This window comes from Vanessa cardui, chromosome 10, assembly GCF_905220365.1.
Source record: "Vanessa cardui chromosome 10, ilVanCard2.1, whole genome shotgun sequence".
NCBI classification, from domain to species: domain Eukaryota; kingdom Metazoa; phylum Arthropoda; class Insecta; order Lepidoptera; family Nymphalidae; genus Vanessa; species Vanessa cardui.
In genome coordinates this window covers 872957-899115 of record NC_061132.1, presented here as the reverse complement: position 1 = coordinate 899115, position 26159 = coordinate 872957, and the positions used below count along the sequence as shown (strand labels likewise).

The 26159-nt window shown below is 31.8% G+C and overlaps 5 protein-coding genes across 7 annotated transcripts in view; 3 read left to right on the top strand and 2 right to left on the bottom strand.

The window, feature by feature from the left end:
• Window positions 1-6641, top strand: part of LOC124532987 (D-xylose transporter) — a 57404-nt gene extending 50763 nt beyond the window's left edge. Inside the window, exons 4-11 of the mRNA XM_047108133.1 lie at window positions 675-818; window positions 1026-1308; window positions 1600-1705; window positions 2691-2822; window positions 3522-3660; window positions 3886-4025; window positions 4369-4566; window positions 4981-6641. Coding sequence (XP_046964089.1) covers window positions 675-818; window positions 1026-1308; window positions 1600-1705; window positions 2691-2822; window positions 3522-3660; window positions 3886-4025; window positions 4369-4566; window positions 4981-5132 — 1294 coding nt within the window. The 3' untranslated portion in view covers window positions 5133-6641. The remainder of the gene's footprint in view (window positions 1-674; window positions 819-1025; window positions 1309-1599; window positions 1706-2690; window positions 2823-3521; window positions 3661-3885; window positions 4026-4368; window positions 4567-4980) is intronic.
• LOC124532988 lies at window positions 6210-8741 on the bottom strand. Its single transcript, XM_047108134.1, has 4 exons — window positions 8510-8741; window positions 8285-8438; window positions 7649-7827; window positions 6210-6878 (listed from the first exon to the last, which is right to left on the bottom strand). The coding sequence occupies exons 1-4, from the start codon at window positions 8625-8627 to the stop codon at window positions 6724-6726; spliced, it is 606 nt and encodes a 201-aa protein (XP_046964090.1). The 5' UTR covers window positions 8628-8741; the 3' UTR covers window positions 6210-6723.
• A 240-nt stretch (window positions 8742-8981) lies between these two features.
• LOC124532882 (mitochondrial import inner membrane translocase subunit Tim22) lies at window positions 8982-10490 on the top strand. The gene is made up of 3 exons (XM_047107996.1): window positions 8982-9359; window positions 9789-10052; window positions 10324-10490. The coding sequence occupies exons 1-3, from the start codon at window positions 9131-9133 to the stop codon at window positions 10407-10409; spliced, it is 579 nt and encodes a 192-aa protein (XP_046963952.1). The 5' UTR covers window positions 8982-9130; the 3' UTR covers window positions 10410-10490.
• An 837-nt stretch (window positions 10491-11327) lies between these two features.
• Window positions 11328-13538, top strand: LOC124533292. The gene is made up of 4 exons (XM_047108505.1): window positions 11328-11687; window positions 11998-12090; window positions 12478-12584; window positions 12893-13538. Exons 1-4 carry the CDS (start codon window positions 11490-11492, stop codon window positions 12972-12974), a joined length of 480 nt encoding a protein of 159 aa, XP_046964461.1. The 5' UTR covers window positions 11328-11489; the 3' UTR covers window positions 12975-13538.
• A 5212-nt stretch (window positions 13539-18750) lies between these two features.
• Window positions 18751-26028, bottom strand: LOC124532702. Of its 3 annotated transcripts, XM_047107729.1 has the most exons (7): window positions 25504-26019; window positions 25357-25437; window positions 24593-24868; window positions 22946-23029; window positions 20613-22879; window positions 19900-20151; window positions 18751-18907 (listed from the first exon to the last, which is right to left on the bottom strand). In XM_047107729.1, exons 1-7 carry the CDS (start codon window positions 25640-25642, stop codon window positions 18860-18862), a joined length of 3147 nt encoding a protein of 1048 aa, XP_046963685.1. In that variant the 5' UTR covers window positions 25643-26019; the 3' UTR covers window positions 18751-18859. The 3 variants fall into 3 exon arrangements, with proteins under 3 accessions (XP_046963685.1, XP_046963684.1, XP_046963686.1); XM_047107728.1 differs by lacking the exon at window positions 18751-18907 and having other exon boundaries at window positions 19201-20151; window positions 25504-26024; XM_047107730.1 differs by lacking the exons at window positions 18751-18907; window positions 22946-23029 and having other exon boundaries at window positions 19201-20151; window positions 25504-26028.
• Window positions 26029-26159: the final 131 nt, after the last annotated feature.

The following is a 26159-nucleotide window of genomic DNA, read 5'->3' as shown; positions in this document are numbered from 1 at the left end:
TATATAAGGCAGTACTCTTTAAGTATAACACCATCCAGAACAAAATTCTAATATTTTTTTATCATTTTTACGGTCAGGGAGTTCCTTAGCCAATAATTTTTGAAAGAAATATAAGAAGATAACCAATAATTACAATAGTTTTAGCAAGTAATTTAATAACTTATCATATAAAAAAATATAAATACATTTAAACCGGGCACTTGTAAAGTGATCATTTGATATTTCGGACTGTTAGAAAAACATTCTGATATTGTTGTCAGGGCACGTTCTGAGCAATGTACAAAACATCGTCAAAGATTATTGCCCAAGACATATATAAATATCAATAGTTCTTTTAACGCCTCTCTCTGTTGTACGAATATAGACTATAATTAACAATTTGTCTGCGAATTAACTATAAATTAAATACTCTTTGACCCACCAATTGGGATTTAATTTTTTTTTTACATCCCATTGAATACTAGTATTAAAATTGCAAAATGTTCAGTTGTGGTCTGTAAGCGGTTACCACATTTTTATCCTCTATTTAATATTTGGTACTTTGCATGAGTTTCCGCCAAGGAATCTAAATGTATGGGTGATGTAGGAGCCTTCAAAGAGTATTTCCGGCAAAGCACTAGAGATAACGGCCACGAATGATGACTTTGGCATAACATGACTTTTTTTCTTCCCAGGTGTGAGACTCTCACACTAAATGGATCCAGATACTGCGAGTGGGGCTATAACGGGCTGGGAATTGATTACCAAGTTCTCGCCGGTCCGGCCTTCATGGCAGTGTTCACAGTCGTCGGAGTCATGCTCGGCGTGGCGGCTGATAGGTAATTAGTAACAATCACTGAGTCATCTGAATATTATAGGATAACAGCCTGTAAATAACCCACTAATCAAAAAAGTCAAAAAAGTCATCACTCTTCCTATGGAGCAGGTCTCGACTTTATTCTACCACGCTCCTTTAATAGGTTATACGACACACTTGAGGTAGATTTTTTAGTATAATATATAGTATAGTTTTTTTTTGTCCTCAGATTTAACAGAAGTCGCATCTTAAGTGTATGCACATTGATATTTGTAATAGCCATTCTTCTTATGGGAACCGTAAAAGAATACTGGCATTTAGTTATCCTACGGATGGTAATGGCGGCTGGAGAATCTGGTTGCAATCCGCTAGCAACGGGACTCTTAACGGACCTGTTCCCTGAACACCAAAGGGCGCTGGTCTTATCTATATTCAATTGGGGTATTTATGGCGGCTACGGTATCGCGTTTCCCGTTGGAAGGTACATCCCGGATCTTGATGCTTGGGGACTGGTGAGTTTTGATACTTGTTTTATAATATCTTCTTAATTAGATTTGATACTTATGCATGGTTTATGGATAGCGCCGTACGTGGTCACTACAATTTTAATGGTTTCCTACATTGACAAAAACCTTGTGAACTAAGAAGTTACTCTTGAAGTTAGTAGATTGTAAGTATCGGGATTTGAAATATAGAACGAAACTAGAAAAGTAATATCCACTATTTACACATTTATAGTTAAACGTTTTTATTGCTCGTTACTGTATTCTAATCCAACGTTAACGCCGCTTTCGTTCTTTCAGAGCTGGCGAGTCTGCTACTACGGAGCTGGTATCATCGGACTTGTGATCGCTGCACTCACATTCTTGACACTTCGCGAACCAGCTAGAACTACTATCGGAGAAGAAGGTAACAACACAACAAACTTATCACTCTCATGACTACCAGCGTGTAAAACCAAGACTATTTTACAAAAACTTTGCTTAAAAGTTATTGTTATTTCAAATTTGTAATTTTGCACATTGAATACTCGATGTCTACAAAATAGGTTACTTTAAAAGAGGCCAACATGCGTCAATTATTATCAAGACTTAGTATTTCTGTTACCCCCACAAAGGACATAACTACAATTTTTGATACACATTGATAACGACTAAAATATGTAATAAACCTAACATTATGTAAGAGATGCTTTAAGGAGATATTTTTTAAAAGTAACTCAATAACTCTCGTGAAATTAAAGATGTAATCAAAGTTCAACAGCTTTCCTCGTTGAGTCGAAGAGGAAAGTATAATGGAACTTTGCTATTTTTAGCCGGACCCTCGTTATAACGGGAGGCATAAAGCAGGGCACTTCTTGTACATCTTATGGACACTCGAAAATTCGAGCGTTTCAGAAATAATAGGCTGCGGTGGATATATTTTTTATCATCATCATCATAATATCAGTATGACAGTTAGTTTCCGAAAATAACGTCAACAACAGCCTGTAAATTCCCACTGCTGGGCTAAAGGCCTCCTCTCCCTTTGAGGAGAAGGTTTGGAACATATTCCACCACGCTGTTCCAATGCGGGTTGGTGGAATACACATGTGGCAGAATTTCTATCAAATTTGTCACATGCAGGTTTCCTCACGATGTTTTCCTTCACCGCTGAGCACGATATGAATTATAAAGACAAATTAAGCACATGAATCAGCGGTGCTTGCCTGGGTTTGAACCCATCTCGACTCACTGGGCCATCTCGGCTGAGTCGAGATGGCCCGAAAATAACAATTCGTTTTTATTTTTCATTTTAATTAACTATAATGATAATGTTCTCATGAAAATTGATTTTCAACGTCCATGAGATTTGACTTTTCTTATTGGACTAATTATTCTATTACTTTTTTTAGGAGCTGGCAATGCCAAAGCCGGAGACTCCGCTCTGGAATCAGGGAAGAAGATGCCTCAAGTAACCATCTGGCACGTGATTGCGCAACCGAGAATCATCCTCCTCTGCTTGGCAGCTTCCATCAGACATTGTGGTAAGATACAATACAAATGTTAATACAACATAGCTCACAATGGGATAAACTCTAAACCTTAAAAAACAGTGCACAATGGGTATCTACAATATTAATATATTTTCCTTTCTTTCAATTTAGTGCTACTTATTAGACAAATATAATATTTATACCCGTTGCAGAATACCTTAAGATATATGAGTGATAATATGTGACAGCAGACAGGATAGATTTGTTTTGTTGCAGCCTGAGAGAACTCACAATAATTGCTGCTTGGAATATATCATACACAACTTAGATATTAATATTATGGCATATGTAGATATTTTAAAAGTTTTTGTTTAACGTACTGTAATATAGAATTGGGACACCGTCCTGTAATGATATGTATACAGATTTGCATTTACTTGGTGGTAGGGCTTTGTGCTAGCCCGTCTGGGTAGGTACCACCCACTCATCAGTTATTCTACCGCCAAATGACAGTACTCAGTATTGTTGTGTTACGGTCTGAAGGGTGAGTGAGCCAGTGTAACTACAGGCACAAGGGACATAACATCTTAGTTCCCAAGGTTGGTGGCACATTGACGATGTAAGGAATAGTTAATATTTCTTACAGCGTCATTGTCTATGGGCGATAGTGACCACTTACCATGAGGTGGCCCATATGCTCGTCCGCCATCCTATAGCATAAAAAAAATAACTATTTGTATGTCGCGTCAGGCGGTATGACGTTTGCGTACAACGCGGACCTGTACTACCGCGACTACTTCCCCGACGTGGACCTCGGCTGGTGGCTGTTCGCCGTCACGGTCGGCATCGGCTCCATCGGCGTCGTCGTCGGCGGCGTCGTCTCCGACAAGTGAGTCACGCACGAACAAGCACACAAGTTATTTCACTAACCAAAGTTATTTTACCACCCTACCTATCAAACCTAATTTGGAAAAGAGATCAACATATTCAAAATTATAATTATGAGAAGAAAACTTAATCCATTACTAGTTGCAACTATTTTAAACAGAGTAGTACTTATTTATCAGGCTAGGTTCTGACGAGGAGTAAACTACATCATATTAAATCCTTACAGATTCGTGTCAAAGATGGGTGTGAGGTCTCGAGTACTGGTCTTGGCTTTGTCTCAGTTAATCGCGACCCTGCCAGCGTTCGGTTCGGTCATATTCGGACCTCTATGGGCCATGATTACACTTGCTATCTCATACTTCTTTGGTAAGTTATACATAAACAACCTGTGTTTTCGTTATTGTAATACCATGTTTTTCAGTTGTTTAAAAAACATCTTATTAACAGGCCTATTTCGATGTCATTTGTTGTGTCTATTTGAGAACATCAGATTTCGGAATTCTCAAATACGCGCACAAATTCTGGAGTCCAGATGATTTAAACTGAATTCTAGAAAACATGCTGCTATTGGACAGTGCATAGTTGTATTCCATCCGATATTTACAAAATTCCGATGCATAAAATCCGTGATACTTAAATTTAAAAGAATACATTACTTAAATAAATACATTAATTGCTCAAAATTTAATATTGAAAATGTTAATTTCAGCTGAAATGTGGTTCGGAATCGTCTTCGCTATTCTAGTGGAAATAGTGCCTCTATCAGTGCGTTCAACGACAGTCGGCGTTTTCCTCTTCGTTATGAACAACGTTGGAGGAAACCTGCCTATCCTGGTCGACCCGGTCTCGAAGGCCATCGGCTACAGAGAAGCTATTATGATCTTCTACGCAGGCTTCTACGGCATTAGTAAGTTTTACACGACAAATACAATTCTTGATAACATTTTTTTATTTAATCTGTACGTAATCTCACTTTTTGTGCAAGTAAATAAAAAGCAATAAATATTTATATAACAATCGCACCTTAAGCATAGTGTGTAACTTAAGATAAAAAAAAAATATCACACTTTTCTACTTAACTATTTACGTACATCCTTAATTTGTTTCCAACGTTCCAACACCTTCGCCGATTCCAAAAGCCATTTATTCAAGAAATCATAAAGTTACCATAGACTAATCAAGATCTTGACCAACTTTTGACAATCTTTATCTATACTTCTTCTGTAATTGGAATATATTTTTAAGTTTAGAAAATTAAAAAAAATACCAATATTACTAAAAACATCTTAATAAAACTCCTAATCAAGTATAATAATTTCAGGCAGCATCATGTTCTTCCTAACAATGTTCTTGATGGACGGTCCCGTGGAGAAGGCCGAGGCGCCGGACAACAAGCCCAGCGGACTCGACAACAGAGCCTTCTCGCACGACGAGCTCAGGAACGGCCGGACTAACGAAAACATCCGACTATAAGACTAACAATGAAAGACACACAAGACACACTCGTTACAAATGCCGCTTGGTGTCCAAGTGATCGAATTCGATTACGAGCGATCCGCCTTTGTTTTGTGATGGATATTGTTGTGGCGTTTTTGAAATAGGAAACGCGTTGTTTTAAAGCTCAGCTGCATGGTACCACTTACCTTAACACCAAATATCACTTATATTGATATTCCGGTTTGAATATGAGGTGAGCCAGATTAATTACAAGAACATTGGACATCATCGTTTGGTTGGCGCCGCATTTGCGGTGTACTAGTTAATGTTTCTTTCTATGAGCGGTGGTCACCACATTCCATAATACTGTAGTTTGTGATGTAGAATAGAAAATATTTTGTAATTCTACTTGCAATAGACAATCTAAGCGACGCCAGCCAAAGTCTAAGTTATTAATATATTTTGTCCTTTTCAACGTTGCTATGTCTCGCTGCGTACTTGGTACACTGGGTTGTGACTGATCTGAATAAATGAAATGTAAAATGTTACTGTTTTCTACTGTTACTCAATAATTTGTAAAATAAAAAACAATATATGTGTACCTATAGCAGACGTCTCAATTTACATAATTATCTGTATTGGGCTGAGAATTTTTATTTTCGATTTTTAAATAACATCTCCTTTAATTTATAGTTATAAATGAAAAAAATATAGCAGATTCGTCATATATTTAGTGAAAATAATTGGTACTGCCTTCAAAGAAATAATATTTAGTCTACGACGAAGCTTTTTATTCTGTAAGGCGTATATGGAAATCAAACATTACTCATAAAATGTATTTTTGACAAATATTACTCAATTCACTATCAAAATACAAACGAATACATCAATATGAATTAAATTTTTCATTAAAAATCTCATTCAAAAAGTTACTACATTGCATGGCTCGCTACCAAACCCTAACCAAACACTCGAAAAAAATAAATAGTTCACTTTTTTTCAACAATCAATGTCAAAGGTAAAAATTTATCAGCCATAAAAAGAAATAATATCTTTAATAACGTTTATATTTCAGTTAACTAACTGGTTAGACGTTATAGAAAAGAAAAAAAATTAAGAATTTCAAATATATTTAATTCATATTTGTTATATTTAAAACTAAATAAGTGTTCCATTTACAAAATAGCTTCCTCCAAAGTGCGAGCGAGAAGAGAAATAGATATTGACAAATGAAGATATGAGACAAAATATTGAAAAAGTTCAGTTTTAAAACTATACATAAATGTGCACTTCCGTTCCTCCGTAGGTTAAGAATTAAATGTACAAGTAAGGTTGTTTTAATTTAAACTTAGTTGCTATGTTTTTAGTTATTTTATATTTATTTTAATCATACTAAAAGTTCTTAAGAACTTTGAACTTCAATGTGAATCTGAATTAAAATAAACAAATACACATTTGTGTATAACAATTAGAAAGCAGTTAATTGTGATAATGACATGTAAATTTTAAATAAACTGATTGTAAATAAATTTTTGTTAATATTAATGATTGGTTTTATTTTAAAATATTTCAGGATTTACAATATAATTCCTTAACCTACACTTATAATCCACAATATGAAAAAAAATTAAGTATCTGGTTTCCTCACACCAATACTAAGTTGTGATTTGTTATTCCCCACTGCTACAAATTCCACAATCTTTTGTTTCCTTTTCGGTCGCCATCTTTTTTCTTTCTTTAATAAAATAAAGTCACCACTCACTACAACTGCATTTAGTTTATCTGTAAAAATAAAACACTGTTTTTTATTGGCATTGCATATTGCTTTTAATATTTATTTAAAGGAAAATAAAAATAAATACTTTTAATTTAAAAAACACATTGGATTGTTTTCATTCTATTTTTGTAATTTTTTCATATTTGTTAAGCAGTAGCCAAGAAGCAGTTGCTTTATTCTCAATTTGAACTATTTTCCATGAACTCTTTAATTGTATATTGATTTATGAAGATTCATCACACATATCTATTCATTTCTTTTAAATTTATTAATTAAAAAGGGGTTTTAATCTTTCTAAGGCATTTTTATAAAACCATAAATATTGCCACACCAAAAAGAAAAAATTCTGGAACATGCAATGCTAGAGAGTATGTATTCTCAATACATACTGACATTGAAAATTACAATATCTATTAATTTATACTTGAATAACTATTTGGCACCAAGATAAGTAATTAAAGAGGATAGTGAGAGTATATTAAGGTTTCCAAACTTCCTTGAAATTAAATATGTAGTGGAAACATACCAATTAATTGTCTTCTATGAAATAAACTCTTCAGGGGTTGGAAAAAAATACAATTTAATATAACCTAGATATAAAAGAAAGAGGTTTTTTCCAAATATTTAATCCTTGGAGTGGGATAGAGATCACAATATGAACTTATTGGACTTTTAAAAACCCTTCTATTATATAAGTTTATTGATTAATTTTGTTTAATATTTAAGTTCAGTAAAATATGTCAATATTAAGCTCTTTATACTTAATATTTTGTACCTTTTTCATTAGGTTCCTCAACATCATCGTCAATTTGTCGCCTCTTGCTTGCACTTTTAATTCTCTTAGAAATCTTATTGTGTATTTCTGTTACAATATCTTTATCCGTTACCACTTCACATGATAAAAAACTTTTTGAGTCTCTAAACAACTTCACACCTCCTTTAATTTCACTTTCCCTGAAAAAATATAAAAACAGTTTATTATTAAAAAAAAAAAATTAAATAGTTTATTATTAACAACATATATTTCCTGTTTTATCTTATCATTATATCTTCAGAATTTGAATTGGATACTAATAAATTTTAGATGGACATGACTTGACTTTGTTTTAGTTTAAATAAACACATTTATATAGTGATTTTTTTTTATGAAACAAAGTTTTCTATTTTTTGTTTATAAGTTAAGGTAAACATTACAAAATTTATTGTGTCCTTTTTATCATAAAAGGTATCCATTTTAATCCTTGTGATATGTTTAAATATGTTATCAAAAATCAAACAAACAATAAATGATATGTGAGTACAAATAATTTTAAGAGTATATAATTATTATATTATTGCATTAAAATTTAAAAGTTGCATGAATGCAAAAGACAGCCTTTATTAATTGCATGCACCATTAAAAGGTACTTACTTTACAGAATTTTGTTTAACGTCTACAAATTCTATACTTTTTTCAATCACTGCTGATACCTTAGCGCCAATTCGTCTTTGCATTTCGTCTGAGACCTTTACATCATTGTAATGTGTCGCGACGTCTAAATATCTTTCGGAAGGTTTTTCTAAAAATACAATATTTATTTCATTAAGTAAATTTAAAATTACAATCAAAAGCAGTCAAATTCAATTATATATCAGTTAGGTACCAAAGTTAGCAAACCTTTCTCGTGGCTTTGTGTTTTACCCTTGATTTCAAATGTTGTATCAACTACATCTCTAAAACGAGACAGATCTTCATCTTCCGAAGAATCAGACATTTTACTATATACTAAAAACTAAATTATAATTCTATTTTATTTTATAATATTAAAAGAATATGTTTACAAAAGTTCTCAATCCATGCTGCATTGACATTTACTTTTCAGTTGAAAAATTTGATAAAATAAGGCACAACCAAATTCTTCGCACATTAACTTATACGTTAATCAAAGGTCTTGTTATTTACATACAACAGTTAAAATTAACAAAAGAGTATGTATAATTTGATGAAGTATTACATGACAAACTATTTTTATTTTATATTGAACTTAGAAAATATTATTAATTTTCTCGAATCTGAACGGTTATCTAACGTCAATTTCAGGCATTATCAAGTATCAATTATTACAGCTGTTGGTTGTCAAAACTCAAAAGTCATAACCATATTACAGATAAATTGAAATTAAGGAACAGAAACTAACCTTTAATACAATAAATAGTACATAAAAGTTAACAAAATTGTGCATTTTCAGTTAAAGTTTTCAAATAACTCACAGTCATTATGACCGAATATAAAAAGCCGCCTGTTAACGAAGATTTAGTTAAATTCACACAACAAAATGACTATGATTCTCTCGCGAAATACTTGATAGGAAATGTTTACCGATATCGTGAAAATATAATTATACCCAGAATTTTGGGTCCTGTTATTATCAAAACGAATGAGGAGAAAATGATTGAAGCTACAATTGAAAGTTGCCCATTTAAATCATTGACCAGTTGTATCATAGGTAAGTTATAATTTGAGTTATTAAAACTTAGTATTCTATATTTTTAACTGAAAAAAAAAACTTATATTAAAGACTTATGTATGTGTACACATACATGAGTCTTAGCAAGACTAGCATTAGATCATATCTGTTCTCATAAATTATTGAAATCATTTAATTCTTAGATCTCTGGTTGACGCTAACTTTGGCATTTAGAATACCACTTACCTTTGCCTATGGATCACTCTTCTAAATAGAGAAGCCATAACCAAAAAGTTTTTATACATCTTATTTGTCATAAACAGATAAACAATAAATATAGAGTTATGACATTTAGCAAATAACACACCTACACTAATGAATATTCATAGCAGTATTTTTTAAATTTAGAATTACTGTACAAACAAATAATAGTTATAAAACCTATAATATAATATTTAATGCCTTTAGGTTATGGTCTTGGAGCAGCAGTTGGTTTGTTCACATCATCTTTAATGCCAAATATGACAGACCCCATGGCACAACAGAATCAAACCGCAAGAGAAATATTACGAGAAATGAAAAATTCCATGATAAGTTATGCAAAGAACTTTGCTATACTCGGAGCTGTGTTTTCTGGAATTGAGTGTTGTATAGAAAGTGCGAGGGGAAAGTCAGATTGGAAGAATGGCACATATGCTGGTGGGGTTACTGGTGGACTTATTGGATTAAGAGGTATCTATTATATTTAAAATTGTTTTTTTTTTAAATACACAATAACAACAACAACAGCCTGCAATTTCTTTTTTCTTAGAAATTAGACACAGCAGGTTTCCTCGCAATGTTTTCCTTCAGTGCCGAGCACGAGATGAATTATAAACACATGAATATTCAGTGATGCTTGCCTAGGTTTGATCCCACAATCCGTTAAGATGCACGCATTCTAACCACTAAGCCATCTTTGCTCATTTTAAAACAGAATTAATGAAAAATATTTTAATTTTAGGTGGTTTGAAAGCTGGTATATTTGGTGCTGCTGGATTTGCTGCATTTTCAACTGTTATTGACTATTACATGCATCAACGTGGTTAGAGATGTACTATTATTTCTTGTTTTGTAAATGTTAATCTTAGTTAATAAATTATTATTAATAAAAATAGATGTTACTTAAAATGTGTTTTGTTTACCTTAATACTATATATCTTCTCCTATATAAAATTGATAAAAAAAAATGTGAGTTGTTAATTTGAATATGATTTAATTTTTGTGTGGAAAGTGCTTATGTTGATTTAATTTTTTAACAATACAAGAGTATGCATTAATAATGTAAATAATAGCTTATGAGTTACTAGGTAATTAAATACTTCCATCTGTATTAAAATTGCTATATAATTAGTGATTTAGTGCCCAAAGGATCACCTATAGTATTGATCAAAATGATATTATCGATAGTTTGGCAACACTGATTTGCAACTTTGCAGGTAATGAATTACATATATGATGCGTTTAAGATATGGTGTTGTATTGGCGTTTGTATGTACAACACGTACGTAATACACAAAAATAATTATATGGCTTTAATTCTTAACATAATAAATATCTTATAATCTATACTTAAGTGTAGGTACATAAACATTTATTAATAAATAATTGTTAAAAACATTAAATATGTAATCCAACACTAAAACTATTTTAAAATTAATAATAAAATATGTTCATTTATAATTTGTATCTTCTTGTATTATATATTGAGGTGATATTTGCTAAGGTATTATTCATCTCTTAGCCATAGTGCCATTAATACACTGGGCAAGCTTAGCCCTCATATTAGTAGTAATACAACAAAAAAATTATATATTAGTATATTTTCATTCCAATAAACGTACAAAAACTTTAAATCATAAAATATTATTTATTGAGACTACGAGATTCATAGACTAATTTCTTGCCTTAACTAAAAATAATAAAGCGTTGCAACACCGTTGATGATAAACAAAAAAAATAACGACCGAAAACGGAAAAACGAAAACTACAGCGTGCCCGATTGATTTTTATTTATATATACGTAAAAATGTATTGAAGTGTACGGTTTTTATACATAATATAAATACAATTTGTATTTGCGATATATTGCACAAGTTACTTTTTTGTGCGTCGTTTTATATTATCAAAATGAAAGATCCCTTTGTGAACGACTCCGGTATCGATTCGCCAACAAGAGATAGTCTTAAAAATATTGAGGGATGTTATAATAAAAATATATTTAAAGGCAAATCTTTTGCTAATTCACGCCGTGCCTTGCAATCAGGGGCTGAAAAGATATCGAGGACCTTCAAGAGCGTTAGAAATACGTTCGGCAATTTATCGCAGGTAATTTTTTCTCTAAATTTTTAAATCTAGGAAAGATTAGTCGTGGTGATTTTTTTATTATTTTTATAATTTATGCTGCTATATTTCTTTTCTACAGCGTGGATTAGTTCACTACATTATCGTACATTGCATTGGTATCATATTTTGAAACGGTCATTATGATATTCGAATAATCCCTTAGTTTATTTATATAAGTAATAAATTGATGAATATTGTACAAATTCTGTATTGAATAGAATTCATAGATAAATGAAGAAGAATATGTATTGATTTAGTAGACTATTAGGACTAAATAGTATTTTTCTTTCAGCATTTTAGACTTGGTGGTAGACGTAGACATCGGCTGACAGAGGCTGGCTCTCCTTGTCGAATACCTACAACTCCTGTTACAAAGAAGAAACAGGTAAGCATGTTATTTTAATTTTAAGACCATATTATACTATTTGCCATTTAAAAATACGTAACTTCATTACGAAATCTTGTTTTCTTTCTTTTTTATATTATTTTAGTTTGTCTGTATAAATGCTCTCTTTCGTCGATGTATTTTAATAATAATTTGGTGTATTTTTTATGTACCTGCATGGTTATTGCCAGACAGGGCCTCAATCTCAAATTTTAGACTTATATGATTTATTTAAAATTCTTATGTTAAAAGATTGTTGAAAGTAATGGACTCATTTTTGTGGGGAATGTAAAAAATTAATTTTTATTATTTTTACACATGTATTTCTTTCAGTTCTCTTTTATATTGTGGGCATTCTTTTAGATAAACTTAATTTCTCCTTTACAGATTATGGGCAGGAGTCCTACCAAGCTTTATAGTCCATTTGGCATTGAAACACCTCATAGTCGTGATTTTAGGATGTCACCATACATGCCGGATACACCAGATCATGGGTAATTTCTTCCTGCGTTCTTTTTATCTAGGACAATTATGTATATTGTTTTAATAAATATTTGTCGAGGTGCAAATCTGAGGAAAATAGCCCTCTGCACTAAATGTTAATGGGCAAAAGTGCCAGCAAAAATGCCGATTGTTTGAAGCCCTGTTGTTTTTTGAAGAGAAACTCAACTCGTCCCACTTAATATCTGGGTATCTAAAGTGCAGCTTGTTACTCAACTAGAAGAATAAAGTAACACTTAAGTACAACATTGAAATGAACTGTACTACAATAGACTTACATAATATTTTTCAATAATTTCAGAATCTCACCGAAGAGGCGTAAAGGAGTTACCCACTCGTGGCACATTTTAGCCAAGAAGCGTCCCAGAGCACTCTTCCAATAACATTAATAAATTAAACAATATTATGCACAAATAACCCACCGCTTAATGTAAGTTTATAATAAGCTTTGAATACAATAGTATAATTTTGTATGATTGGTGCTATGGAGTTTACGGAATGCTTTCTAAAGAATGTAGATGCTTCCTATCTTATGAGGCTCAGAAAACACAGACTGATAATTTCTATTTAACATCATCTAAATGTATTTAACAATATATATTTCAATAGAACCTACCATGATTTTAGTTTTAAAAAGCAATTTAAGTTATTCAATACTAGTATGTATTAATTTATTCAATATTGTGTAATCATACAAGTATTGTGTGGCTGTAACATCATGAATCAATTGAGCAACAGCCCTTACTAATGGATAGTGAGGTAACTTGCCTTTTTATATATAAGCACCATGATAGAAGCCTGAACCCTTCATCATATATAACTAAATCATATCTTTGTCAATAAACGTAATCTCGTGAAACCATTACTGTTCTTCACTGATAGAAGATTTTTGTTGGTTCATTCTGGTAGAGACCAGAGTCAGCGCTATATTCCTTATATACTCTAAAGTGCTGTATGTATGTAAGTATGAATTCAGATGAATTTATTCAATTAATAATAATTATGGTGAACTTAACAAGTATTGGGACGAGAATGTATTTTGATTTTTGAACATCAATCACTGCATTAATTTCTTTAAATTAGCATTCATCTTTTTGAATAATTGGCTTTCATCTGGTGCGTAGTTTTTTAGCGAGTTTGAAAATCTGATATTTTTACATAAATCCTACTATTGAATATTACAAGTAATATCATCGCTAAAACGTGCGTTGTTAAGGCTCTTTTTAACCCACTGCGGATGGCCAAGCCTGGGACCAGACCAGACCAGACCAGTGAAACACCCTAGAACATCTCTTAACAATCTTATTTGCGAGTCTTACTCGGGCTTGTTGTGCTTAAATTGTGCTGCCTTGTTTACATTGCATTGTAAGGGTCTGTTATTGAAATTCAATATTACTTACCATTTCTATTATTATTAGTATTATTTATAAATTCTACCCTTCATACTTCCAAATTCATACCCTTGTATTTATATGGTTGTCTGGTAGTGATTATCTGTGGTATTGATACACGAATACGAGACTTCGACACTTGAAAAGGTGCGTTCGATATTTGAAACAGTTGAATATGTGAAGACAATTTTTTTTTTACAATCAACTGGCAAAGATTGTATGATCTGGAGTCTTTTGAACACTTGAGAGAACAACGAGTAAATTTAATTTTTAATTTCGCTTTTCATGAATTATTTTAATTAAAGTATTATTTTATTTTTCATAGTATTTGGAAACTTAAATTTGTCTTTTTAAATTCATGAACGTATATAATTCTTATTGATCTGAAACGAATCTTTTGATTTGAAAATGGAATGATAACTTTTGTATTACTGTGTATAAGTGTAGTCGAGACTACGAGTATTTTATAAGTATTATAAAACTCATATCCAGTATTAAATACGCCAAAATTGTATTGCGTATTCTATTTCTATTGTATACAAATATAGTATACTTTAATTACGCTTTCTGTGACAATATCTATATATGCTCAGACCCTAGACCTAAGATTTAAATTCATTTTTTATTGTATAACATTTTATCCATGTACATACCATAATGATTTTAAAATTATTATTCGGAAAATTAATACATATTTAGTGCCTGATTTTAATGTAAAAAATTATGTGTTTCAATCACATTTAATACAGACTTCCAACTTGGACACTGTTGTGCAGAATTGTGTGTGTAAAGAAATATCTTTTTAATAATACTAACGACCCCACAATCCTGATACTGAATATAGTAGAGAATGACTACATTATCAGCGTTTCTGTACTATATTGTCCATGTATTATTTATAAAAACCTTCATCTCGAATCACTCTATCTATTACAAAAAACACCGTATCAAGTTCCAATGAATAATTTTACAGATATAAGCATATAGTACGACACAACTTAGATGTCGCATCGGCAAAATTCGTAAAACCGATCTCATCCGAACTGAGTACGCTATCCCAAATTATCAATATTTATTTCTTATGCGAATATGATCTTTACACAAACTTAACAACTTGTATCATATGACCTAATATATTCGTCAATTTTTGACGTCGATTTGCTTTCTCGGGTTGAACTGACGTGAGAATCTATAGCGACGAATAGCACCGAATGGCGCGATAGGTAGCTATTTCTATTGGTCGTGTAAATCGTCAGTAATCGGTTTTATTTTCATTTCTTTGCATTTTCCGATGCTACATGTAATTTGTGTCGTACTATATATAGGGCCAGACAGTGGTGAGCAAATTTGTTTTATACTATGTAGTACGAGTATGTACTAACAGTTTATGATCTTATATAAATGATTATCACCTATTAATCTTGATATATTCCCATTCCCTTATGGGAATGGGAATATGTGCAACTCTTATGAGTTGCACATGATTTCTGCACAACATTGGCCAATTCAACTTGCTTTCTGTAAATTTCATGATGTTCCTGAATTATAGTATTTTAATTAATTAATAGATATACGATTTCTTTCTCATACTTGTAGTTTATTTTTCAAGTAAGTGTACTTGGATTGATAAATTTTTTTTTAATTTTTACGTCATAAAATATAAGACTGAACGTCGCTGCCGTAAGGTATATTTATTTTTTATTTAAGAATTAATTGTCATATCATTTTGGAATGTTTAATTTGATGGATGAAAAAATATTTATTCATTTTCATAGTCGAACGTATTATTTTTTGTTTTTTAACTTTTTTAATTGACTAATATAATTTTAGTTTGTATTATTCATTTTTTATCATAATTTAATGTATTTAAAATAATGCTGTAATTGTAATTTTAACTTATTTTATTAATGAATAAACAAAATGATACTGCTTAAAAATTTAAGTAAAATTACTACAAGCCATTACAATAGAATTTGGACATGCAAATTTATGTCTGTGACCAATTATTTCATCATTTCTTATAGTTATTGTTTTATTTAGTAAATATTTCCGTCCTAATCGTACAAAATACATGATCATTATTATTATTATTAAAATAATTGTTTTCATCCATCAATTTAGACTAGCGATGTAGTCGTGAAGATTTGTTTAACGTATATTCTGGCTCCGCTTATTGTAACATGTATAACTGCTATTTATATTGAATAAACTTTTTTACAATTACCAGTTTTTTTTTTCAAGCAATGAATTATTGTACACCACACAAAAATAAGACTAAATATAACACGGATTTACTCTAATAAAAGAGGCGTACAATTTTGGCTGCCTTACCGATACATAGCGATCTCGTCCAGTCAACCAACGTGGATAGGATAGCTCATAGAATAAGAGGTGGGTGGTGCTCTAATAATAAATAAAATATATGAATTTATTATTAAAACTATGAAGTGTAAATACAGAATACACAAATTGTGTATCAATTAATAATATGTTAATGGCATTCGTAAGGAAATCATTTTTAATTGCCAAAATTGTAATTGTACAGTTCAACATGAAATCAATCAATCGTATGAATGGTTTTTTATTGTTATCCGACACAAATAAATGGTAAGTAACGCTCTATAGTCAGGATAGGCGACAGGGTCGAGGGTTAGAGTAACTCAATTTTTTTTCTTGCTTACACTTGGCCGAAAGCAAATTATGATATCTTTTGAAGCAAAGACGTAATGATTGTCTATACATATAATAAATAAAATTGGAGGATATTTGTAATATTAAAATAACCGCTTTTTACTACATGCACCTGTACTCATAAATGGTACAACAGCAAATATAACAAACGACAATAACGGCCTTCAAATGCACACATGACACATGCAGGTTTACTCACGATGTTTTCCTCCACTGCCGAGCATGAGATGAATTATAAACACAAATTAAACTCATGAATATTCAGTGGTGCCAGCCTGGGTCCGAACCCGCGATCATCGGGTAAGATGCACGCGTTCTAACCACTGAGCCATCTCGGCTTCTACATTTAACACTACATATAATTTTGGCCTGTTTGTTCCTGCTAATCTCAGGAAAGGCTGGGACTTTCACTGGCAGATAGCTGATGTAATAGGGAGTAACTTAGGCTACTTTTATTTTACAGAAATCCATTATTCTCTCTTTTTAGTCTATCGATTGTCCTGAGTTAAGAATGTGATTCAGTAAAAGATGACTGTAAATGTCTTATTTATTTCAAATTATATTCAATGCAAGATTAATTATAATCTGCAATTTGATACAGTCTTATTTGTTATTCGATAGAAGAACAATTTTTATAGAGTTCCTCGTCGATTTAATGTTACATAGACTTATTTTTATACGTAAAATATAAAAGCAGTACTTTTTTATAGTAATTGGGTATTAAATAGACCACTCGTGTAGGTTGGGGAGGAATTCTAAAATAATACAAAATATTTGTAGAAAATTATTCTCTTTATATGTGTTTGTTACTTTGTCATACTGTACAATGGTATATATTAAACAACTAATGTTTTTTTTACTATTTAAATGTTAAACAAAATGTCATGTACAACAAAAGTAATAAAACAGAAAATAAATTGCGACGCTTGTACACTGTTATGTAATTTGTTACAAATTATATCATCAGCGATAGACGTCTATCAGCGATACATATAGACTCTTGTTCTTCCTTGATCTTCACAGAAAAGCTCAGAATAAAAAAAAATAGTAATAAAACCTATTCCATTTTTTTTTTCAAGAAACTGGCTGGGTTGTTTTTTTTTTTTGTAGTAAATGTCAATTAAATGTCTGAACATTTATTACAAAATATAAACGATCCTTAGTTTATGATTTGCCAAGGCGCCGATCTCTGATATTATAAAACAATGGAGTGAAACCAATACATACAGTATACGTTACACTTTTGTATCAATGTAATTTTGACGCCAATTTTGATTATAATTAGAGTTGCAAGGAATAATAATTAGATTCGAGGAATATCCTGTGATATCTGAATAGCCTTTCTAAAATATTCAGCCGTGAATTGGCGCGAATTTTTCGTTCTTATCATAACAAAATCACACCATTTTAATTTTTATTTAATCACTTGCCAAAATTATTTTGAACAAATATATGTAACCTATACCAGATTATTGAAATTATGAGTACATTTCAATATTTAGTGTTTATATATAATAAGTATTGAGTATTATTAAACCATTGAAAACTAACTAATTATTCGATGCAACTCCAATTATTTATGAAAAAAAAAATCAACCGATGTCACAATACCTCGTCTTTTATTTTTAAGATCAATAGTATAAAAAAAACCTTCGCAGATCGTCTAAAACTAAAATTAAACACGCTCGGTCATCCAACGACAAAAGCGAAGACATTACGTCATGGCACCCTTAAAAGCCAGTGTTACCAGCGTTAGCTACGAAAATTATTTTAATTTTAAATCAGAGACAATTATTTAATAACTCGACCTGACATTCGTTTCACACTATTATAAAGTTTACCGAGTCTTAATTGTAAAAAAATACAAAGTTTTCAAACATGGTCACATTATCACAAAATATCGAGACTATAAAATTTATTACAGACGAGTTTAACTCAATGAGTTTTAAATCTTAGCAGTATCACGTGATAACACAGAACAAGACCAATCTTAATCAACATATAATTAAAAGTATCTTCAAGTAATTAACAATTTAAAAAATACTGAATATTCTCTTATATTCATTAAAACACAAAGTAAAGAATATTATCTTTAATTAAAGTAACAATTAACAGTTTGTAGTCACAGTAAGCTTAAAAGTAACTGTACAAAGGATCACTTAGGATTGGTAAATAAAGCTTATTATTTAAGAAAAATCTTTGAAAAAATTAGATCCATTTCTTCGTTGATATTTCTGAAACAAAGTTTTAAAGACAAAATTTTTTTAATAAACTTTAATAAACTTTTTAATTAAAAATTGGCAAAATCTTTCACCATACTAAATTTTTTGTGTGCAAAATGATCACTATCAACGGTTATAAATGATTATCATTTCATGGTATCAAAATAATGAGTTATTTAATTCAATAAATAAATAAATAAGTATGATCCCAATGTAAGTAGCTAAAGCACTTGTGTTATGGAAAATCAGAAGTAACGACGGTACCACAAACACCCAGACCCAAGACAACATAGAAAATTAATGAATTTTCTTCATCGACTCGGCGGGGAATCGAACCCGACACCTCGGAGTGGCGTACCCATAAAAACCGGTGTACACACCACTCGACCACAGAGGTCGTCATCAATGAAATACCGGGAAATGTATAACAATATAACAGTTTGATCAAAATTTAGTTTCTTATATTATATTTTTATAAATATTTAAAACTTCAAATTAAAAATAACTAAAAAAAGGAAATTGAGTTGCCACATACAAAAAAGATAGAACTCATGCTCACTAAAATTATAGTATGGCAAAAATGTTTGCAAAAAAGTAAAACCTAATAATGGCACATAATACTATAAAAGTAAATCAGTTGAAATAGAAGAACTCTCCCAAACTGTATCAGTTTACATAAAAGCAACATGTATATAAACTTCCCCAATACAATAAAACTTGTCAAATTTGACATGTCATAGATTATTATTAAGAAAAGCGTTATTTTAATTCTAATTATCAAATTAATGGTGTGCCAAATTTGATGAAATGGTAATTAGTCCTATAATATGTACTTCTAGAACGAGTATTTCGAATAATAAATACTATGAAAATAAGATATACATAATGTTGCCATAAGTCGTTAATTAAAATAAAAAAAAAATGTTTAAAAAATAAATGATATTGTTGCATCTAATTGTTTCTCTCAAGGCATCCAACGTATGTAAAATAGAATGATTACTCACGCTGGGGCTTCCGTCAAACTTCTGATCGGTGCGTCGTTTGAACGGAGGCCTCAATGGCGGATGCATCGCTGTACTTCTAGGCACGGTTCTGGTATTGCTATACGAATTCCTATCCCTCCAACTCATAAATTGATTACTGTGCGTATATCTTTTATCGTAATTTATTTCAGTCGAGTGACTATTTGTATTCAGAAAATTTATTTTGTTGAGGTCTATTGTTCTCGTGAATTTTGTTTCAACGGAAGACTTGTTCTGTAAAGAAATCAAATTTTAATTTAATATTTCATTTATACATTCAACCACAGAGCTGATGATTTAAGTGCATAATAATTATTAGTAATCATAAGTTAGGTGCTAGGAATTATTTTTTCCAAATTATGATTTCAAAAAAAGATCAAATACTAGCTGTGCCCGCGACTTGGTACGAGTTTGAATTTCCAAAAAAGAAAAATCATTGCTGCCTAAGTTACTCCCAATTATATCAGTTATCTGCCAGTGAAAGTCCGTCAAAATCGGTCCAGCCGTTCCAGAGATTTGCCGGAACAAACAAACAAACAGGCTGACAAAATTGCAAAAAAATATTTTGGTATATGTATCGTATATAAATACATATGAATTGAGTAAATAAGGCCTATTTCAATATTACAAACAGACAATACAATTTTATTATATGTATATAATCTACAATAATAGAAGGTTCGATGTTGCCTTACCATATTATCCAAATTTGTCGTATCCGGTGAGCATCTCACATCTTTATCCAATTGCTTCGACCGTTCCCCGTCAGCGTAGCTGTCCAGAGCTGATTGACTTAAAACTTTACTTTTCAATGAAATAAATTCTTCGTACAGTGAAATATTTGAGGACCGTAGCTGTTGCTCTAAATGCCCCACCATGGAGTTGGAGTATATACTGATGTCAGTGTTCTTGATGATCTTGATAAGTGCCCTCGCGAGCCCTTCGTCGTAGGGCAGGATCACAAGTCGCTCCAAGACTTGTCCCGCGACGTCATCACTGAAACTCCTTCCGATACGATACATCAAATCGGTCAAATTTATAAACACACTTTTAAACCTCGAAAAGTTCTGCGACTGAGCGATCGTACTTATAAATATATCGCATAAGAGCGTCGTGCTCGCTTTGATATTAAACGTCAGCAAATCTTCGATGGCAGTCAAGTCCACCGCATTCAAATACAACAGGACGTATTCAACTATGTCCACTATCAAGGCGTTGTTGTTGTCTTTGACGATGAAGTCCAGCGCGACTTCAACGACGATCTTGGTGAGGTTCCTCGTGACGAACTCCTCGACGAAGCACATCCCGTACTTCTGGCGCAGGCTGGGCCAGTTGCGGATCAGCATGTACTCCTGGATGAGGGTCGAGTCGCTGTACACCCTCAACTTCATCTTGACGCTGTCGATCCCGACTGGCACGTGGGGAAAGTTGCAGCCGTTCTTTTTGCATTTCGAAATGAGATTGTAGAAACACACTCCTTTGAAAATCATGCTTTTAACACCGGATACGGGCTTGTACATGGAAGACATTAAGAGCTGACTTTGTGGGATCAATTTCGTGACACCATTTTGTTTTCTATTAATTTCTTCGAAATCTTTCGATTGCTTCTTACTTTGCGTCTCTACTAGATTCTTATCGTTCTCCGGTTCTCTGAATATGGACGTGGAATCGGCACTTTGTTTTTCACAGACGCGAACTAACTCGTCTTCCGGATCCTTTGATTTTGCGTTATTGGTAATTCTTGTAGGGTGATATGTATTACTTAAAAGAGGAGTAATCTTATTTTTAACTAATGGTTCTGGGACATATTCTTCGATTTCATTAGGACATTCAGTTCCACAAGACGCTGTGCTATTCCTCGAAGGTTCGATGCCGGTTATACTTTCCGCGAACAAAGACAATGCATCATCTTCATCGTCTTCATCTAAAGAAGCATAGTTGTAATCGTCCTCTGATTTATTTTGAACTGCATCAATTTCCTTGCAGGTCTTTCTTTGAACGACAACATTCGATAGAATTTTTAAAGGCTCTTTAGGGCTATTGAATTTATCTTCAATAGGATTATGAGGTTCAAGTAAACTAGCATTTTTATGAGTTTCATTCTCCCGATCAGTTTCTATAACAGTATTATCAGTCTTTTCGTTTTCTGGTGACTCTATACTCGGTTTGTTTTCAGACAAAATTCGTTTTATACTTTTACAATGAATGATAACATTCATTTCTTCTTTTAAAAAGTTATCGTGGTATAATTTGTCTTGTATCTTCTCTATGTTTGTGTTTACTTTGTCGTCAGTGTAACCGATCCAGTTAATAATTTCTAGATCAAAACTTTTAAGTTTTGATGATAGTTTTTCTAAAGTATTACTAAGTTTATTGTTAGGTGTAGATACATTTTGGCCTGACTTTGCTCGATCTGAACAAGAATCAGAGGAAGAAGAGGATAGATTAGGAGATTTCGGACACGGACAATCTACTTCATCTATACAATCTTTGTCACTTGATTCTATACAATCAGCAGGGTCAGTTTCCTTGGCAATATCATATCGTTCTGCTTTTGTTTCTGTTGCGACGTTATTGTTCTCCTCGCTTATTAGTTTATGGTCAACGTTAGTTAGCTTTATGATTGGGATCCTTTTATCGATGCGGAAGAAATCATTCGAGCACACTGTGACGCAAGTAGTTGTACTACTGCTGGAAATGTCTTTAGTCCACGAGAGTTCGGACAAACTGGCTAGAGAACTTCTTCTAACGGTGAGGATATCTTGTTTTCTAGCATTTTCTATCGTCTCTATTTGTGACGTAACATTTTCTGTAGTAATAACTTCCGGTTGTGATTCCTTTATATCTTCGGCTTTTTTCCGAGTACGCGGTCTTCTTGCTATATTACGATTAAGGACCTTTCGCCTGGGTGTCTTCGATTTTGAGGAATCGAGATTTTCTTCAGACGTTACATTGTTTTCAACTGTGAATGGGAGAATATTAAAGAAATTCAATGACATTTTACAAATTGCATAAGAAAAACATGTACCTAGATCTGGTTTTGGAACACTTTTGTTTCGCCTAAGTTTAATAGGTTTTTTCTTTTCATTTTGACATAGCACAGGTCCTGTGTCTGTAAAAAGTATAGAATATATAAGGGAGGATTTTTATTGATATATTTTTTTGCATTGACTTTACGATGGAGTCAATACATTTTGTCGATATTTTTTTTTTCTATGGTAGTTTGGCGGACAAGCATATGGGCCACCTGATGGTAATTGGTCACCATCGCCCATAGACAATGACGCTGTAAGAAATATTAACTATTCCTTAAATCGTCAATGTGCCACCAACCTTGGGAACTAAGATGTTATGTCCTTTGTGCCTGTAGTTACACTGGCTCACTCACCCTTCAGACCGGAACACAACAATACTGAGTACTGTTATTTGGCGGGAGAATAACTGATGAGTGGGTGTTACCTACCCAGGCGGGCTTGCACAAAGCCCTACCACCAAGTATAGTAGTAATAAGTAGACATTACGATGTTCAAACCGTAATGTCGGCAAAATGTACATAAGCAGTCCTAAAAATAATTTTTATATTAAGTAGCCGAGAGTTAGCGTTCCAAGATTTTTTTAACAATATAAAAATAATTATATCGCCTGTACGTAGGCTGAACGAGCAGCTAGTATAATTTATGGTCAAAGTTCAGATTAAATTTTAATAATTGGGGATAGGGCTATGTGAAAGACCGTCTGAGTCGGCAGCATCACATAATCTACCACTACTAACTATATTTACTATTGTTTTGTTCTAGTTTCAAATGTATACAGTTCCAACGGTATTACTTGGCTTGTGTTCAGTAAGGGTAAGCTATCTCCATTACAAATTTCATTCAAAACTTAAGCCATTTATGCATGAGTAAGTAACAAACATCATATAATATTTATAAGAAGACGCATGCAAGCTAACAGTATCCAAAAATACAAAAAAAAAACAAAGATTTTTTTTATTGGGCTAAATTAAAAAAAAATGCCTCGCTAAAAAGTTAAATCAATAACAAAACAGTTCACTTAAAGTAAGAGAAAAATAACAAAGTATTACTATAACATTCGCTTGCTTATCTATTTTAGCTTGGTGCACAGGTGTAATATTGCATTACAAGAATTTTGTATAACAGGATCATGATACATATTTAACATAATTAGCAAATAGCTTTGCTATATTATCTACCATTGTTCACATGAGAACTGTTTACACTTTCTTATTGTTAGTCAAAAATCTACCACCGGTTCGGAATTTAACACTTCAGACCTGAGAAGAACCATGAACAATTTCTAACGACCATGTCACCCTTAAAGATGAAGTTTGTAGTGTGTGAAGATGTCTACCTAACTGCCAAAATTCAAGATTTTAGGTATTATAGTTTCTGATACTTCATGATTAAGGAATGGTATATTCCTTTGTTATATTACATAGATAACACAATCAAAATAATAGAAATAAATAAAATTAACAGCATATAAATGACCCTTTATTGAGGTAAGGCCTCCTTTATGAGTATAGCAGAGTTTTTTCCACCACACTGGGGGGATACACATGTGACATTACTCCATTGAAGACACATGAACGTTAGGTTAATTTTAAACAAATTGCAATAAATCAATATAGCTTTTATAGTGTAAATATACAAACCATTAATATCTTTAGGCGAGTTGCATTCTTCTATCTCCAAAATGTCCTCAAACCTCTTTGGTGAAATACGCCGTCTCCCTCTCTTTCTTGTTGGTGTTTCTCCACACTCAATTGATTCCTTTTTTTTAACTTTGTTATTTTTCAATGGAATCTTTCTCTTTAATACTGGCTTTTTTTTCATGTTTAATTTAACTTCTGGCTGTTTCAATATATTTAGAACTATTGTATCTGCTGGATCCTTTAATATTGTTTTCTTTTTAAATTGTCTTCCCACTACTACAAATATGAAAATAAAATATTTTATAATTGTAAGAAATACATGTTAAAAATAAAGTCTACAAAGTTCTAAAAATGTCATGTTCGACTAACAAAAAGCTTTTAGCAAAATTGAATTTAAGCAAGATTTGCTTTTGTTATAACATAAATGGGTTTGTACACAAGCATTAAGTTCTTGTGGGATTATTCTTTTTACATAATGTACATAAGACTGAATGTCACTTTATTGAAATATGTGATTTATAATTTATAATGTGCGTGTGTTATACTGCTTAAATTTTTTTATAAATGAAATTATAATGATAAGTTTTTTTGTAAATATTCATATGGTATGTATACTTTTTAGTTAAAAACAGTTTATTCCATATTAATATTATATTCTACTAGTATATTTGCATACATATTATGGGACTTAGATTATTTTTTAAGCAAGATACTATAGACCACATTGAATCGTTGTAAACAAAGCAAAAATATAAAAATCCTACCTTCATTTGCCAGCATAATGTTGATATCATTCTTCTTTAAACTCACCAACCTGTCTTTCTTCTGTTCGTCATTTGACACAACTTAAAAAATTCAACGTAGTTAATATTAAGTATCACAAAAATTAATATCAAAACATTAATACTCACATGGTACATCTATATCCTGGATTTTTAAATTTTCTCCCGTTTCACTTAATGGTAAACATTTTTCTTTCCTGGTTCGTCGTCGCTTTACCTTTTCTTGGATAGTTTTATCGAGTTTTTTAACAACTTTCTTTGGTGGCATATTAAATGATTGTTTTCATTTGAAATAGACTAGGGCATTTTTCAGTGTTTTTAATTTTAGCAGCTTTTAACAAGTACCGAACGTTTATTCAAGGTCAGCAAATTCAAGATTATGTTTACAATTTCTAAATTTTGCTAACTAAGCGCAACACAATCGTTATTAAGCAAAGAAAAATATATCATGTTCAATGTTCATGATCTTAAAATTTATGGGTGTTTTGCGAGCATAAAAATATCTGTGAAGTTGAACAGTTTCGAGTTCGGACATCCTTTTAAACTTTCACAGATACAGTTTGAGAGTTGCGTTTGACTTTTTGAGGTATTTAATCTACTCATATTGATTATGGTCTGTTTTGACTGTTGACAAAATTATCAAAATTTAAATAAATCAATTATTTAACATATTACAGCAAACGAGCTGTTAATATATATTATTTAATATTTTCGCCAACGACAAAACTAAATAGATCTTCGTACTCAAATAATTCATAACCAACATGTGGGCATCTCAACATCTG

Bases quoted from the DNA above. Each gene is read 5' to 3' on its own strand.
- LOC124532988 (XM_047108134.1), bottom strand. From the start codon at position 8,627: ATGTCTGATTCTTCGGAAGATGAAGATCTGTCTCGTTTTAGAGATGTA. The intron at 8,439-8,509 runs ACTGATATATAA...TAAATATTGTAT, and splicing joins TTTGCTAACTTTGGTACCTA to TTTTAGAAAAACCTTCCGAA. The intron at 6,879-7,648 runs GTACAAAATATT...TTATTTTTACAG, and splicing joins TGAGGAACCTAATGAAAAAG to ATAAACTAAATGCAGTTGTA.
- LOC124532882 (XM_047107996.1), top strand. From the start codon at position 9,131: ATGACCGAATATAAAAAGCCGCCTGTTAACGAAGATTTAGTTAAATTC. The intron at 9,360-9,788 runs GTAAGTTATAAT...TAATGCCTTTAG, and splicing joins ATTGACCAGTTGTATCATAG to GTTATGGTCTTGGAGCAGCA. The intron at 10,053-10,323 runs GTATCTATTATA...TTTTAATTTTAG, and splicing joins TGGACTTATTGGATTAAGAG to GTGGTTTGAAAGCTGGTATA.
- LOC124533292 (XM_047108505.1), top strand. From the start codon at position 11,490: ATGAAAGATCCCTTTGTGAACGACTCCGGTATCGATTCGCCAACAAGA. The intron at 11,688-11,997 runs GTAATTTTTTCT...TTTTTCTTTCAG, and splicing joins CGTTCGGCAATTTATCGCAG to CATTTTAGACTTGGTGGTAG. The intron at 12,091-12,477 runs GTAAGCATGTTA...TCTCCTTTACAG, and splicing joins CTGTTACAAAGAAGAAACAG to ATTATGGGCAGGAGTCCTAC.
- LOC124532702 (XM_047107728.1), bottom strand. From the start codon at position 25,642: ATGCCACCAAAGAAAGTTGTTAAAAAACTCGATAAAACTATCCAAGAA. The intron at 25,438-25,503 runs GTGAGTATTAAT...GAATTTTTTAAG, and splicing joins CCAGGATATAGATGTACCAT to TTGTGTCAAATGACGAACAG. The intron at 24,869-25,356 runs GTAGGATTTTTA...TCATATTTGTAG, and splicing joins CATTATGCTGGCAAATGAAG to TAGTGGGAAGACAATTTAAA.